The sequence below is a fragment of the Daktulosphaira vitifoliae genome, unplaced genomic scaffold, assembly GCF_025091365.1.
Source record: "Daktulosphaira vitifoliae isolate Bord-2020 unplaced genomic scaffold, ASM2509136v1 Scaffold_5, whole genome shotgun sequence".
Lineage (NCBI taxonomy): Eukaryota > Metazoa > Arthropoda > Insecta > Hemiptera > Phylloxeridae > Daktulosphaira > Daktulosphaira vitifoliae.
The window spans coordinates 2,106,223-2,124,317 of record NW_026099576.1 but is presented as its reverse complement, the minus strand read 5'-3'; the positions used below and the strand labels follow the sequence as shown (position 1 = coordinate 2,124,317).

Here is an 18,095-nt window from a genome sequence, read left to right as displayed (position 1 = left end):
GCTTCCATGCAAATCTTTAGTGTTTAATTTTAAAAAATTGGTGGATTATTCCAAAAGCTATACGATCTGCTAGTTCATTATTAATATCTTGATTAAGATAAAGTATGTTGAATGAAAAAGGGATTATTAAAATATATTATTTCTCATAAAAAAATAATGTTGATCCATACACTTTTCAATATGTCATAGCATTATAAAGTTAAAAATGTAAAAAATAAAATCGAGAATTTTCACACAATAATAGCATTTGGTAGCCATTTTCACCGTGAAGATAAAATAAAGTCCGAAATTTTTTGTTTTCATGATAAAGTATATTGCATTAGCTTTAATTTAAGATATATATATAAGTGTAAAGACCTTCAATTTTTTGTGAAAAAGTTGTCATTTTAAATCCCCCCCTGTGGTGTGGTCAGGTAAAGGGTCAGATATAAAAAAAAAATATACCAAATGATAGGTAAAGACATCATTCATCTATAAAAAAAAGAATTATATTGATCCATACATCTTTCAAAAAGTTATAGCATTATAAAGTTAGAAATATAAAAAAGAATTTTTTTACAAAAATCGTATTTTTTTTATTAAGTTTGATGTCTGTTTTCACCATGAAGATAAAATAAAGTCCGCAATTTTTTTTTACCATTATAAAGTATATTACATTAACTTTAATTTAAGATATATATAAAAGTGTCAGACTTTCCGGAACACTTTCAAAAGTTCAGTTGAAAAAGTTCTGCTTTCTACATGCATTTTTTAGATTTGAATCCCTTTCAAATATAGGGATGTATATAAATACTACTTCTCATGAAAAAATTGTATTGATCCATACATTTTTCAAATAGTTATAGCATAATAAAATTAAAAATGTAAAATACAAAATCGAAAATTTTCACACAAAAATAGCATTCGGTAGCCATTTTCACCGTGAAGATAAAATAAAGTCCAAAATTTTTTGTTTTCATGATAATATTGCATTAGCTTTAATTTAAGATATATATATAAGTGTAAAGACCTTCCGGAACATTTTCAAAAATCAAGTTGAAAAAATTAATTTTTTGTGAAAAAGTTGTCATTTTAAATCCCCCCCTGTGGTCAGGTAAAGGGTCAGATATAAGAAAAAAATATACCAAATGAAAGGTAATGATATCATGCAACTATATAAAAAAAAATTATATTCATTCGGTTATTTTTAAAAAAGTTATAGCAATTTTAAGTAAAAAAAATTGAAAAAATTCGAAAATTAGCGATTTTTAAATTTGCAATTTTTTTGGAGGTTTCCCCTATTTACGGGGAACGAGGGAATATTTTTCAATTTTTGAGGGTAACGTCTTCGACTAGATACGATTTGTGATCTTTTGACGTATCATTAAAAGAAATCGGTTTGGTGAGAGCTGAGAAAAAGTGGTAACAGACACAAAAAAAAAACACATCTTAGTAAAACCAATACCTTCTCAGNAAAAAAAAAAAAAAAAAAAAAAAAAAAAAAAAAAAAAAAAAAAAAAAAAAAAAAAAAAAACATAATAGTACAATTAATACCTTCTCAGCTTCTCATCGAAGCTAAAAAGTCAATTTTTATAAGAAAGTTGGTTAGTGTGATTTGACTATGTTGTACATCATAGTGTTCATTGATAAGTCTCCATTTTTACAATAAACTCATAGATTTATACATCATACAAGATAAATGAGATTTTTCATAAACTGTACTGCCCTTATTATGTGTGTACAAACTGATATATTGATAGACGTGCTGAAATTTAAATATATTAAACATTCATTGATAAAATATACGAAATATATTGTAATAGGCACACACAGTCATATCCTTATAAAAACAACGCCGAGACATAAAAATATAAATAGCTTATAGATTGGTAATTTTGCATATAGAATATATATATGTTACAAAGTAATTAAATTTTGCAAAATTTACCTTGGTCATGCGGAAAATTGTTTAGCGGAATTATGATCGTATGCCCAAATGTGTACTATAATAATACATTTACTAAAAGTATAATATTATAATAATTATAAGTTTAATTTTTTTGTAATACTTATTGTATAATTATAGGGTGCTATAAGCTGTGCAATTGATTGGAATTTACTTGAACAACAATATAAATCCAATAAAACATATGAAAATGAAGTTGCAAATTTAGATGTCGATTTTGATAGCTTAAAAGTAAGTGTTGAAAAATTAATCTCGCATGTAAATATATCAAATATATGTAAACAATCATATTACTAATGGGGAATAATATTTGTCCAAGGCATGTTTAATTATTGTGAAAATGGTGTTATAGAGAGTAACTTTTTTAACAATAACCACTAATTCTTAACAAAATTTTAAGATATATTGGATCGCTAATATTAAGAGAATCATCCATTACTTAGATATCTATATATCTCTTTAAATCTGTTAATGATTACCTGATTGAATACCGCCCAATGGACTTACTCACGGCACTAGTTGAACTTGTGGAAATTAAATATTTACAGGTTTTATCATTTAATTTTTGTGAATAAATATGTTTTTTTTTAAGAATATTGATAAACATATTACTAGTGCTTATATTTAACATAGAAATCCAGGAAACATATGGATATTTTAGAAAAATAAACAATTTTTAATAATCGATATAAAATATCACGAAGATATTCTCTACTATATTCTCTTGTCAAAAGCCCAACACTTTGAACCATACATCATAGCAGGTCTCATTACAGTATTTTAGAACTTACCTTTGATTATCATTATAATTCTCTTATCGCATAACACTCCAGACGCTTCTTTTCACTTCACCTACCAGCACCTAATTTTGTATTTTACATCCTCTCTAATCAGGGACTAGATCGGATTTAAAAAACGGATTTTTAAAATTTCTTAGAACTTCTTCTTCTTCTTTTTCTTCCTCGTTTTAATCCCAACTACTTGGGGTTGGCCACTTTTATCCTAAACTTCCACTTAACACGATCTCCCACATCATCTACGCTCACATCAGCTGTCCTCAAATCGCATTGAATAACATTCCTCCATCTCTTTTTTGCCCTTCCTCTATCTCTTCTCCCTTCAACATTAATTTCTATAACTGTTCTTACAGCTTCCGATTCTTCTCTCTTCATAACATGACCAAACTATTTAAGTCTATTTTCTCTCATCTTATCCATGATTCATGCTACACCTATACTCCCTCTTATATTCTCATTTCTTATCTTATCTTCTCTATTCACTCCACTCATCCATATAAGCATTCTCGTCACTGCTACACTCATTCTCTGCTCTACTTTCTTATCAACCGTCCTACACTCTGAACCATACATCATAGCTGGCCTTATTACAGTCTTGTAGAATTTACCTTTCAGTCTCATTGGAATTCTTTTATCGCATAAAACGCCAGACGCTTCTCTCCACTTCAACCACCCACACTTAATTCTATGTCTTACATCCTCGTCAATACCACCACTCTTTTGTACAACTGACCCTAAATACTTAAAACTCTTCCACCTTTACAATCACGTCCTCACCTATTGTTACTGACCTCCTCATTTCACCTACCTCGTGTTTTGTTTTGTCAAACTCGTACTCTATATACTCTATCTTACTTCTACTTATTCTTAAACCCTTTTCTTCAAGAGCTTATCTCTACACCTCTAGCCTTTGATTAATTTCCTCCCTATTTTCTCCTATTAACACTAAATCGTCAGCAAACAACATGCACCACGACACCTCTCCTTGTATTTCTCTAGTAATTTCATCCATCACTATAGAGAATAAGTAAGGGCTTAAAGTAGAACCTTGGTGCACTCCTACTCTTACCCGAAAACCTTCTGATACTCCTTCGCTTTTTACCTTGGTACATATCTTCTATTATATTAATGTACCTTTTCGGGACTTCTTTTCTCATTAATGCCCACTTTAAAACCTCTCTCGGTACTCTGTCATACGCTTTCTCCAAATCTATAAATACCATACACATACCATACGCTTTTTCTTCTTTTCCCTAAATTTTTCTATTAGATGCCTCACACAGAATACTGGCTCCATTGTTGACTTACCAGGTATAAATCCAAACTGGTTTTTAGATACCGATGTCTCATTTCCTATTCTCTTATCTATTACATTTTACCAAATTTTCATACTATGACTCGTTAGCTTTATGCCTCTAAAATTTCCACACTCCTATATGTCACCTTTACCTTTAAATATCGGCACCACAATACTATTTCTCTATTCATTTGGTATTTTCCCTTCTAATAAGATTTTATTTAAAAGTTCCTACTCTCTTATCTTTGCAAGTCTATAGATTTCTTTCTCGCCTTCCTTTGTTTCTATCCTATCATACAACTCATCATACCTCTTAAACTTCGCCTTACTTACTGAACACTTGGCTTCTTTGCACAAGCGTTTATACTCCATTTTCTCCTTTTGCTCTTCTGCCATACTTTGAATTGCTTTTTCTTACTTTCTATAATTTTTTAACGTCCTCATCCCACCACAAAGTTTCCTTGTTTCCTGGCATTCTACTCCTACTCTCATCAACAATCTCTTACAGTATTCTTTACATAACTAGCAAATCTATTCCACACATCAATTTTACCTCTCTTTTACCGTCTTCACAAACTTTCATTTTCCCCTTTCAATTTCCACCACTGGATCTTAGATTTTTCCCCCGTGTTTCTTCTATTTTTGTTTATTCTCTTCCCAGTACACCACAACTCCATTACCATCAGGCTTTATTGTATAGATACTCTCGCCTGGTATAACTTCACAATCTTTTACTCGCTTTACGCTCTCTCTCTTCCACATAAAATAATCGATCTGTGATCTATTCCTCCCACTCTTATATGTAATATAATGATCTTCTCTCTTTCTAAAATAAGTATCACAGCAAGATCATACGATACTGCGAAATCCAGTGCCGCAGAAGGGTTAAAATTTAATAAATAGGGGTAAAAATTAGTTTTTTTACGTATAATTTGTTAAATTTTACTTGAATCAAAAAAATTTACTGAATAAAATTTGTTTAAAAATGTATTTCCTACAGAATATTTTATATTATTTTTACTCTATATTGCATATTTAATTGAATAATCAATAAAACACATAAATACGCCGATTTTTCTCGATTCTAATTTTTTGCGTAATTTAGTCTTTATTAGCGTAATCGACAATTTTTTACAAAATCTATATAAATTATAAAATTTAGATTTTAAAATTATGTAAAAATATGGTTTAGTAAAATTTTTTCTAAATCTAAGTCTCTCCTGTGAATATGTACATTCTAAAGCGCAAAAGTGGTTTAAAAATCAATCACTAACAATTTGTTTTTAATCTGGTTTGGGAATTTTTTTACATCAAGCTGTTTGTATAAAGTGTGGACTTTGCTCTGTCATCATATAACGAACTAAAGAATTCGTTTAAATCGTTGCGATTATTTCGATAACACTATTTTACTGTTATTGTGATATCTCTTATACAATTTTATTGCTATTGCTATTTTTAGTTTTAGTTATAAATCTGTTATAGTTTTTTTATTTTGTAATTTTTTTAATAATGAACACCAGATCAAGGGACAAAATTTACTTAATTAATTATGATGAAAATCAAATTGTCGGATAAAAATTGCCATCAAATATTCAAGTATTAAGGGTACTTTTTTACAGTATGAGGAAAGTAAAATTACAGTTGCGAACCAGTGCTCATTTGGTTATTAAAGAAATTGAAGTATTCTGGAAAAAAGCAATAATACCAGTCACAAAATTTCAAAATAGCATAGACAAATTGGAGTCACTGTATTCAGAATGGAGAAATTTGAACAAAAGCTCTAAAAGGACATCAATGAACCACGAAAATACGTAAAAGAATTTCATTGGAAAATTTAACGAATTGTTCGATATTTCACATGCAAATGCCATTGAAATGATGACTATTGAAGAAGATAAATTATTTTTGATGTGTCAACAAGATAAGAAAAGAAAAGATTGCATGGTTAGTTCAGATTATAACTTATACTTACAGGAAAAACATGAACTAACACAAAAAAGTTTGAAAGAGCAAAGAAATTTGAAACTTCAAAAATCTCAATTTATGTCCAATAAGTATTTTATTATTAATATTTTTTAGTTCATAAATTAAATAACAACAAGTGTTTTTTTAGCTTCGATGCGAATCTGAGAAGGTATTAATTTTACCATGATGTGTTTATTTATTTATTTATTTTTTGTGTCTGTCACTACTTTTTCTCAGCTCTCACTTTCTTTTAACAATACGTGAAAAGATCACAAATCGTATCTAGTCGAAGACATTACCCTTAAAAATTGAAAAATTTTTCCTCGTTCCCTACAAATGGTGGAAATATCCAAAAAAATTACAAATTTAAAAATCAGTAAATTTTGTCATTTTTTTCACTTTTTTTTCTTAAAACTTCTATAACTTTTTCAAAAATCAACAAATCGACATAATTTTTTTTTATACTAAACTCTTAGATATTTCCCTTTCATTAGATATCAGTTTTTTGAAAATCTAACATTTAACCTTCTTATTGGGGGGGATTTAAAATAGCAACTTTTTTACAAAAACTAACTTTTTCAACTTAATTTTTGAAAATGTTCCGGAAATACTGCGTCCTTTAAAGATATATCAAATTAAAGCTTATTTTATGTACTATAAAATTTAAAAAATATTTGTCCCGACGACCTATTTTCTATGCGCAAATGGCTACCGTATTCAAAAATATGCTATTTTTCTATTAAAATTCTAGGTTTTGTATTTTATTTTGTTTTAAAATATCTTATTAGGAGAATATAATGACTTTCATGAATGTTATATAATTTAATTGACATAGAAATAAGTTCATAAGATATAAGAAATTATACTTATTAAATTTTTTTTACTTTTTTAAAGTTGAAAAAGTAATTCTTAAATTTGAGTTAGCTTAAATAGCCAATGTTTCAGCTTCGATGCGAATTTTTTATATGTAAATACTAATTTTTAATAATATTAAAACTTAGAAGTGATAGAAAAAGTCTAATTGCAGATTTGAAAACATCGCGAAAAGTTCATTTAGAATGGTAAATTTTTGTTACTGATGAAAGTTCCTTGTAGTTAGTTCAGTGCATTTATTTATAGTAACAAAGAGTTTTTATTGAAATTTATTGTATCGAGTCCTTTAAATTTTTTTACACGTAAAAATAAAGCAAAATACAACTTCTTTATTATTTTTATAATTTCTCCGTTTAAATTACAATATTAAATTATTGAATATCAATTTCATACTAAATTTAATAATTATAATTAGTATTTATTCATATATTATATTTTAAAATCAAAGAACTACTAATTAGGATATAATCAAAGAAATAAGAGTTGATGTTGCTTTTGGAATATTCCATCAATTTCTCTAAATGAAACACTATCTACAGATTTGCATCGAAGCGTTTCTTATAATAGTGATTTTAATCACTGTCAAATATCATCTATACTTGTCCCATCTATGTCTTGTCTACATTGTGCCTCGACCCCACTGTGCTACCGTTTGGTATTTTTTTTTAGACGAGGTAGCTATTTTAGACAGTAGTACAAGTAGTATAAATAGTAAAGAAGAAGCCAACATGTCTTGTGATGTTTCCGAGTCTAATTTCAATGATGAAAATGAACCTGGATCATCCTGTTCAAAAAGAAAAAGAGGCAAACGACAGTATATTACATCAAAACTTGTTAACGCTTTTGACGAATGTGAGGTAAGTGATATAAATGCCGTACACTTGTTAATAGCAACTGAAGAGGCTCTAAATTTAGATTCTAGTGAGTTGATTATTAACCGAGCTTCTATTCACCGTTGTCGTGAACTTCTAAGGGCCAAACACGCACAAAAAAGTTTTGAGAAGTTTCATGAAAAAAATATTAGATCAGAGTGTTCATTTCAATGGCAAATTATTGCCATCACTAACTAGTAATGTAAATATTGATAGGCTATCTGTACTTATAAGTTTCAATGGTAATGAGCAACTTCTTGGCGTTCTTTTTATTAAATCAAGTACAGGAAGAGAACAAGCTTCAGCAATTCATAGTTTATTAGTAGAATGGGATATTGAAAATAAAGTTCAGGCTATTTGTTGCGACATAACAGCCTCTAATATGGGGAGATTATAAGGTGTTTGTATTATTTTAAAGCAATATCTCGAAAGGAACCTTTTATACTTACCATGTAGGCATCACATGTATGAAATAGTTTTAAGAAGTTTATTTGATCAAAAAATTGCTTTATCTAGTAGACCAAGTACCATTGTTTAAAAAATTTCAAAAAAGTTGGCCACAGATTAAAGGCTGTACAATAAATCTAGGTTTAGAAGATATTACAGTTAAAACACAGTTGGAAAATGAATTAATTTCGCTTTTAATGGAAAAAATAAAAATTAATCAACTAAGAGAAGACTATAGAGAACTTCTTAATTTGGCAATTATTTTTCTTGGCGGTGATCATTATACAAATATTTTTATTAGATCTCCTGGAGCTTATCATCACGCCAGATGGATGGCAAAAGCCATTTATTGTTTGAAAATTTTTCTTTTTCGAGAGTCTTTCGAGCTAACAAATGACGAAAGGGTTGGTGTTCGTGATGTTTGTATATTTTTAGTAAGAATTTATTTAAAATACTGGTTTTCTAAAAATAATGCCATTGAAGCTCCTTACATGGACTTAGAATGCATGAAAAATCTTAATGAATACATACAAATTGACGATGCCGTAGGTTTAATAGCACTTGAGAAATTTAGCAACCCAACCCAACCTATTGAAGTAAAAATACTTATGGTAAAATCATTACAAACTAATAAATGTGAAGACTTAAAAAAATTAAACCGCCAAGAAATATAAAACATTTTGTAAGTAAAACTATTGACAAGTTCATTGATGCAAACTCAATAAATTTTTTTAAACGTTTTGATATGAAAACTAGTTTTTTAAGCGAAGATCCCGAAAGATGGAATTTAAATATAGATTATCTAGACTGTCAAGAAATAGTGCGAAGTTTAAAAGTTGTAAACGATACTGCAGAAAGATCAGTGAAATTAATTGAAGAGTAAAACTCGATAATTACTAAAAAAGAAGACCAAAAGCAATAGTTGCTACAAGTTGTCAAAAATTATAGAAAACATATTCCTGATGCAAAAAAAAAACATTAATGAAATAATAATTATTATTTAATAATAATTTTCCATAATATTTTTTAGTTGTTTTTTTTACAATTAAAGTTAATTTTTTTTTTTTTTTAATTATATGTTTTAATCAGTTGTATGTTATAAGACCAAGATTTAGATTTTGAAAAAAATTTTACTAAACCATATTTTTACATAATTTTAAAATCTAAATTTTATAATTTATATAGATTTTATAAAAAATTGTCGATTACGCTAATAAAGACTGAATTACGCAAAAAATTAGAATCGAGAAAAATCGGCGTATTTATGTGTTTTATTGATTATTCAATTAAATATGCAATATAGAGTAAAAAATAATATAAAATATTCTGTAGGAAATACATTTTTAAACAAATTTTATTCAGTAAATTTTTTTGATTCAAGTAAAATTTAACAAATTATACGTAAAAAAACTAATTTTTACCCCTATTTATTGAATTTTAACCCTTCTTTTAACATCATTCTTTATACTAGACTTACCAGAGTATATTATTTTATAACCCTTACCTATTTTCCTTGATTTCTCTCCTTTCCACTTAGTTTCCTGCACACAACAAATGTTAACTTTCCTCCTCTTCAATACTTCTACCAGTTAATGTTCAAACATTCCAAGTACCTATTGTTACTTTGTATCTATCTTTCTCCCTTATATACGAGTCCAGCCTAGAGTTAAGTGGTGATATCCCTACACTGTTGACACTACAAGCATTGGGTAGACCTGTACAAATGACTGGTGAAACAGCTACCGCACAAGTTGTCCCTATGGTATCAAACACTTTATTCCTTAGTCCTTCTCCGTTTTTAACTACTTAAAATTTTTTAGAACCTAACCCGAATTTTTATAATAAAAGTTCGTTTAAACCAGTGGTTCTCAAGGGGGGCAATATCGCCCCCCAGTGGGCGGTGAAGTGCCACTGGGTGGCATTGAACTAGTTTTGGGCAGTAGGGGGGGCGGTGAACTAGTTTTGGTTGGTAGAAGGGCGGCAAGCGTGTTTACGCAAAAACGTTGTACATGGTGCGACCTAAAAATAATTCATACTTGATAATCTATATAATAACTATTAGTTACTAATAGGTACTAATAGTAACTAATAGGTATGTTGAACAATGCACAATAACTTATCTTTCATTGTTGACAAATTTATTATCTTTATTATTTTAGCGATTGTGCGTGGACATTATATTTTATTATAGGTACCTATAATAACCAACTTTTTAGTACACCGTTAGATTTGATCCGCGCATGTTGTATTAGTTTTAGTTATTATACTCGTAATATTCAGTCTATTAAAAACGTGGTTTTTAAAAAATGTTTTCCGTTTCATAAAATTTTATTTTCAAAAAATGTCGGATGCAAAAAGAAAATGCCGTCAATATAATACGACGTATTTAAAGTTCGGATTTAATCCATCGTCATCCAACATGCAGCTTCCAATGTGTTTACTTTGTAACAAAGTGTTCTCCAATGAGGCAATGAAACCATCTCGTTTGCAGGAATATTTGCGAAAAGTTTATCCTGACAAACAGAATAAAGATTTGTCGTTTTTCACAAATATTAGGGACAAGTTTCAGAAGGCGCCATCGGTCTCAAGCTTATTCGCAGGCTCATCAAAACAATGCGATGATGGTTTGATTGCTTCTTAAAATATATTAAAATTGATTGCAAAATCTAGAAAAACCCATACCATAGGTGAAGAGTTAATACTTCCAGCTGCCAAAAAAATTTTAAAAACGGTTTTACACACACAGTAGCCACACACAGTGTAATCAAAAAAGTCCCATTAAGCAAAAATACTGTGCGACGATGAATCAATGAAATGGCGGAAGATGTTGAAATTTCATTGTGTGAATTTCTAGTATCCACCCAATTTTCACTTCAAATCGACGAATCAACATTACCGAGTTATGAGACTTTACTATTGGCATACATCCGGTTTGTAAAGGAATGAAAAACCGTTCAAGAAATGCTTTTTGCAAGTAAAGCATACTTTACTGATACTAAAGGTGAATTTATTTTCAATATAGTCAAAGACTTTTTTAAAGAAAAAAATATTCCTCTTAAAAACGTTATATCTATTGTCACTGATGGAGCACCTGCAATAATAGGACGTCATCGTAGTTTGAATGAATGAAATACCCAGTATTTAAGCTATTTACTCCAAAGGTGCCTGTCTCAATAAGTTTTGGAACCTTTTCGATTCTGTGCTTGAGTTTCTTGAAGAGAAAGATATAAAGCTCAGAGACAGATTGATTCTGTTTAAAAGCGATGTTGTTTATATGACTGATTTATTCGCAAAGTTTAATGGCATTAATTTGCAACTGCAAGGTGACGAGCTCAATTTAATAACGTCAAAATCGGTTATTTCTGCATTCCAAAAAATTTGACTTTGTGGAAAACCAATTTTGGTCGCCAAGAGTTCAACCAGTTCCCAGTCTTGCCTGATTTGCATAAAAACAGTGAAATATGTTTCGACAACATACAAGTTTACTGTCAACATCTCGAGTCTACATATGGACTTTTCAGAATGTTTTAAGGATATTTTGTCGTTGGAAGTTCCTCAATAGGTCATGAATCCTTTTATAAATATTGAGAGAGCAGAGGTACAAATTCAAGAAGAACTAATTGAACTTTCAACTAATAAAACGTTGAAATCCAGTTTCAATGGTAGTGATCGGCTCACGGAATTTTGGTTTCAAACTAACATAACTCATCATTATCCTGGACTATAGAGTCTCGTTAAAAAAATTTTAATAGCTTTTTCTTCGTCATATCTCGTCGATCGAGGGTTCAGCACTGTAACAGATTTAATTACAAAGAAGAGGAATCGACTCGATATTGTGACAAGAGGAGATTTACGACTTATGTTAACGAGTATGGAACCTAATGTCGAAAAAATGGCTAAAAACTACCAAGTTTAATCATCTCACTGAAATCATGTCTACAAAAACAATAAAAGCAATATTAGCTTTGATACGAAGCTGAGAAGGTATTAATTTTACTATGATGTGTTTTTTTTTTTTTTTTAATGTCTGTTGCCACTTTTTCTGAGCTCTCACTGGACCGATTTCTTTCAAAAGTACGTCAAAATATCACAAATCGTATCTAGTTGGAGACATTACCCTTAAAAATTGAAAAAAATTCCCTCGTTCCCTGAAAATGGGGGAAATATCCAAAAAAATTACAAATTTAAAAATCGGTAAATTTTGTCATTTTTTTTCTTAAAACTTCCATAACTTTTTCAAAAATGAACAAATCAACATAATTTTTTTTTATACTAAAACCTTGGATATTTACCTTTCATTTGATATCATTTATTTGAAAATCTATCACTTAACCTGCTCATTGGGGAGGGATTTAAAATAGCAACTTTTTTTACAAAAATTAACTTTTTTAACTTAATTTTTGAAAATATTCCGGAAATACTGCGTCCTTTAAACATATATCAAATTAAAGCTTATTTTATGTATTATAAAAAAAAGAAAAAAATTTGTCCCGACGACCTATCTTCTATGCGCAAATGGCTACCGTATTCAAAAATATGCTATTTTAACAAATTTTTTTTTTTTAAATTAAACACTATTTACAGATTTGCATCGAAGCGTTTTTTATGATAGTGATTTTAATCACTGTCAGATATCATTTATACTGGACCCAACTATGCCACGACCCCACTGTGCCGCCACCCCACTGTGCTATTTTTTATTTGATTTTAAAATCTTTTTTTAAAAGCAATATTTTTTCTAAATAAACTAAAAAAATGTATTTGTTATTATAAAATAAAATTAATAAATTATTAAGTTTTTTTTCAAATGTTTAATCTAATTACTTTACTTATACTATAATTAAAAAAATATGAAAAATAAAACATAAATGAAAACATTAGTAATGAGATAATTATTCAAATTTTCCAAAACATTAACTTCCTTCCTATCTCTCAGTTCATACCATTAATTATAGAATTTTCACATAGGGGGTCGTTAAAGAATTGATTCCTACTCAAGGGGGCGGTAACATAAAAAAGGTTGAGAAACACTGGTTTAAACGGTTCTTAGCTTTCAAGCGATCATTTATTGTATAATTTTTAACAAAGTTTTATATTTTTGTTAAAAAATAAGAATAGTAAGAATTAGTAAAAGCTTTATTATAGTTAATCAAACAAAACTTATGACCTAATCAAGAGTTCCAAAATGTTTGTTATTAATAAACTGTATGTAATTATATCAGGATACAATTTTAATTGGACTTTAATTTTATTAGTTTTATTTAAATTTTACAAATTTAGATGCAACCTTTATTTTTGAGCACTGAAATTTTTTTTTCAAGAAACCGATCCTAACGGGAATCTATAAAAAAAACATGGTTTCAATCCCTATCTTCAACACTACCGTTATTTTGTACAACTGATCTTAAATACTTAAAACTTGTCACCTTTCCTATCATTTTCTCGATTATTATCACTGATTTCACCTACCTTATGTTCTCTTTTGTATACTCTTAAGACAGAGTATACAAAGTAAGAGTAAGATCAATAAGTAGAAGAGTAAGATCTCTTACTTATTCTTAATCTCTTTTCTCCAAAAGTTGATCACCACATCTCTAGCTTTTGATTAATTTCTTTCCTTTTTTATCCTATTAAGACTATATCGTTAGTGAAAATATGCACCATGGTAACTATCCTTGTATTTCTCTAGTAATTTCATCCATCACTATAGAAAACAAGTAAGAGCTTAAAGTAAAACCTTGATGCACTCTTACTCTTATCCTAAAATCTTCCGCTCACACTTTTCACCCAGTTATAAGTGCCATAATGCATATTTTCTATTATATTAATGTACCTTTTCGGAGCTTTTTTCTCATTAATGTTCGTTCACTTAAAATCCTTTCTCGGTACTTTATCACATAATTTCTCCAAGTCAATAAATATCATACACGGCTTTTTTTTTCCTTATATTTTTCTATTAGTTGTATTATACAAAAAATTGGCGGCTCTACCGTTGACTGTCTCAGTAAAAAACCAAACTGGTGTTTTGTTATTGATATTTTTCCTCTTATTCTTTTGTTTATTACCATTTCCATAATATTGACTTGTAAGCTTTATGCCTCTATAATTTCCACACTCCTGTATGTCTCTTTTACCTTTAAATATCGGCGCCACGATACTATTCCTCCATTGTTTTAGCATTTTTCCTTCTAATAGGACTTAATTAAAAAGATTCTTTAGCCATTTTGTGCCAATACTGCCTAATATTTTCCATACTTCTACAGGCATTTCATTTGGTCCTAATGCTTTATACATTTTAATTGATGCCACAGCCTTCCATGCCTCTTTCTGACTAATTAAATCTACCAGTCACTCGTTTCAAAAAATATGCTCGAATGTTTCCCAATTCAGTAATTTTTCAAAATACGAATATGTGTGTTCAGAAATTAATGGGAAATTTTAAATTTGGCAGGTTTGGCGAGTCCAATTATCAAATTTTTTCTTCTAATCTTGGTACAAATTTTATCATACTTTAGGAATAGGTGTACATCTATTCCTAAAGTATGATAAAATTTTCAGCTGGATTTATTTTTTACTTTGTCAGTGGCAGCCGCTAAGGTTAGACGTGTTTTTATGATCTCAGCGATTTTCGTATGTTTAAAAAAATGGATCAAAGTATTTGTAGAAATTATGCGTCAAAAATGAAATCAAGTGTAACAATATGTGTGAAATGTTTACAAATACCTATTATGAATCTGCCATGAGTAAAACAATGGTTTTCGAGTAGTGTAAGCGTTTTTAAGATGCCTGTGAGACATTGAAGATGATGAAGGCCGTAGACGTCCCAGCACATCAACAACTTATGAAAACGTAGAAAAAGTGAAAGAAAATGTTACGAATGATCTCCAAATTACAATCAGAGAAGTCGTTGATGATGTTGAAATATTGATTGAATGAAATTTTTTCAAATATTTTGGATATTAAACGTGTAGCAGCAAAATGTTTTCCAAGATTATTGAATGTTGAACAAAATAGCGGCTAATGAAATTTTATCTGGAGTCGTTGAAGTGAACGGCGATGTAGAATTACTAATACGTGATATAACAGGTGATGAAACATGAGTTTATGGATATAACGTCGAACTAATGTTCAATCTTCTCAGTGAAGGCATTCTGGGTCGTTAAGACCGATAAAAGCTCGAGAAGTGCGACCGAATGTAAAAGTTATGCTCATTGTGCTTTTCGACTTTAATGGCATATTGCATCATGAATTCTTGCCACGAGTACATCAAATAGTAAATTAGAAGTACTGCTTGCAAGTTCAGCGCTGTTTGCGTGAAGCAATTTGAAAAACGCCTGGATTTGTGGCAAAAAAATTCTTGCCTTTTACACCATGATAACGCACCTGCTCACACTTGATTGCTTGTTCGTGAATTTTTGGCCAAAAACATTAATGTAACAATTCCCTAGCCTCCATATTCGTCAGACATGGTTTCGTGTGAATTATTTTTATTTTCAAAAATAAAGGAACCTTAAAGGAGGGTCGTTTTAAAAATTAACATAATATTAAAAGCGCATCGCTGAATGAGCTGAAGGCTATTCCAAAAATCGAGTTTGAGAAGTATTTCGAGGATTGGAAGAAGCGTTGGCACAAGTGCATAATATCTAATAGGAAATTTTTTGTAAGCGATAACATTAATGTAGACGAATAAATAAATATTTTTTTCGAAAAACAAAAATCCTTATTATTTTCTGACACAAAGCTCATACCCTCATATCAACACTTTTTATACGCCTTGCATAATGATATCTTTAAACCTTTTTTCTCTTACTTTTGCAAGTCTATAGATTCATATATCTTTAATTTCACCTTACTTATCATCCACTAGGCTTCTTTACACAAGCCCTTTTATTCTATCTAATCTTCTCTCCTTTTGCTTTTTTGTTATATTTTGAACTGCTTAATCCATATCTCAATACCATACGACCACATTGGTTTGATAATACTTTTAAATATTATAAGTTTAGTGTGCAAGTTAATTTTGGTATTTTTATGGAGTTGTGGCTGGTGTGTTTTTAGCCGTTGGTTTACACTTATTATTTTGCTATAAATGTGGGATGACTTGTTTAGTTTACGGTCAAGAATAAGACCAAGATATTTCGCTTTCTTTGAATAAGGAATAGGACTATGATTAATAAAAACTTGGGGGATGTTAATACGGAAAGTAAAAGTAATATGAGAGGATTTATTTTCGTTTAGCATGACAAGCCATTTCTGTCACCAGTGATACATACAATTTAGGTGTAATTGTAGTTGAACAGCAGCGATGTTATGGTTTTTATGAATTGAAATTAATATTTTGTCATCCACATAGTCTGCCATATGGGTAATGATAGTTATTGGTTGGTCACCAGTATAAATATTAAATAATAGGAGATAGGATATTGCACCTCGGGGAACGCCAGATTTTATTATATGTAATGGAGAAATTTCTGTGACAACTTTTGTCGCAAAGGTGCCGTCCTTCAAATAGGATTTATAAAAAAGGAAATAGGAAGGAGCAAGAATGTTACGGAGTTTGAGTAGAAGACCTGAATACCAGACTCTATCAAATGCTTGCGAAATATTAAACATAACAGAAGAGTAATAAAGTTGTTTTCCAGACTAGAGAAAATCAGATCAACCAAACAGTGTACTTGATGTATTGTGGAGTGTTTTTCTCGTAAACCAAATTGATTGTCTGGAATGTTATTTTCTTTAATTATTACATTTACTCTCTTTAAAATTAGTTTTTCACAAACTTGAAAAATAGTCAAAAGACTTATTGGTTTATACGAGAACGGAAGGTCGGGAGGTTTATTATCTTTGTGTATGAGGATTATTAATGAAAACTTTCATTGCAGTGGAAAGTATAATAATCAATAAATTGCATAAATGATATAAGACAATAAAATTATTTCTCTTTTAGGGAGTTGTCTAGAAATCTCAGCAGTAATTAAATCGTAGACTGGGACTTTCTTAGAAGGAAAGGAACAAATACAATTGTTAATGTCGCCAGAATAATACATTTAGGTTGGGGATTCATAAATAAGGGTATAGAGAGTAAATCATTAACATCACTAAGTAACTATTGGAATTTTCGGTTAGTTTCACAAATAATTTGAATTATGACATACACATTGTTTTTCATTCTTAAAGTTTCTTGGGTTAAATTTATTTAAAGTCAAGAATATTTAATAGCTAAACTGTCCTTCAGTCATTTTTTTTAATCATTTCATCCAAAAAGTTTTACTTTTAACTCTACTAATCAGCTTTATGAAACTACAAATCTTTTAGACTAATTATTCATGATATCTAAGGCATAATGTTGTGTTAAAATATAGTTCACTAAGAATTCAGACTAAATAGGATTATTTCTCTTTAATTATTACAAGTTTTGATTAATAAGCATCAACGATATTCAGCGTAATTTTAATTATAATAAAAAGAACAAGAAATTACTATTATACTATAAATAACAATTTATTAGTATAATTGTTAATAGAGAGAATTTTATGCCGGAAAAAAATTCGTGAAAGATATGAATTATAGTAGTTACAATGTATCCTCAAACACTCAATCAAATTCAAGTCTTGAAAATTTGGAAAAATTGAATAACTCTTCACAACTATTTTCAACGAATCAACCGAAAGAAAGAACTAAGTTGTCAATTTTTCATAATCTAAATAATATTGCAGTTAGTAAAAATATCAAAAATGAAGTTAAAAAAGATGTTAAACGAGTTGAAAATTTGATGAAATATTTTTATCATAGTTCAAAAACTGAAGGTAATTTAAAATATAGTATATTTTATTTAATTCACTATTTATAGTTATAACTTATTGGATAAATTTATTGTAGGCATTTCAATAAAATTACTT

The 18,095-nt window shown here is 29.3% G+C and overlaps 1 protein-coding gene across 1 annotated transcript in view; it reads left to right on the top strand.

The window, feature by feature from the left end:
- LOC126907156 (protein ABHD18) overlaps positions 1 to 18,095 on the top strand; it is a 73,881-nt gene that overhangs the window by 35,749 nt on the left and 20,037 nt on the right. Inside the window, exons 9-10 of the mRNA XM_050688257.1 lie at positions 2,066 to 2,176; positions 17,720 to 18,002. Of these exons, the coding sequence (XP_050544214.1) occupies positions 2,066 to 2,176; positions 17,720 to 18,002 (394 nt within the window). The remainder of the gene's footprint in view (positions 1 to 2,065; positions 2,177 to 17,719; positions 18,003 to 18,095) is intronic.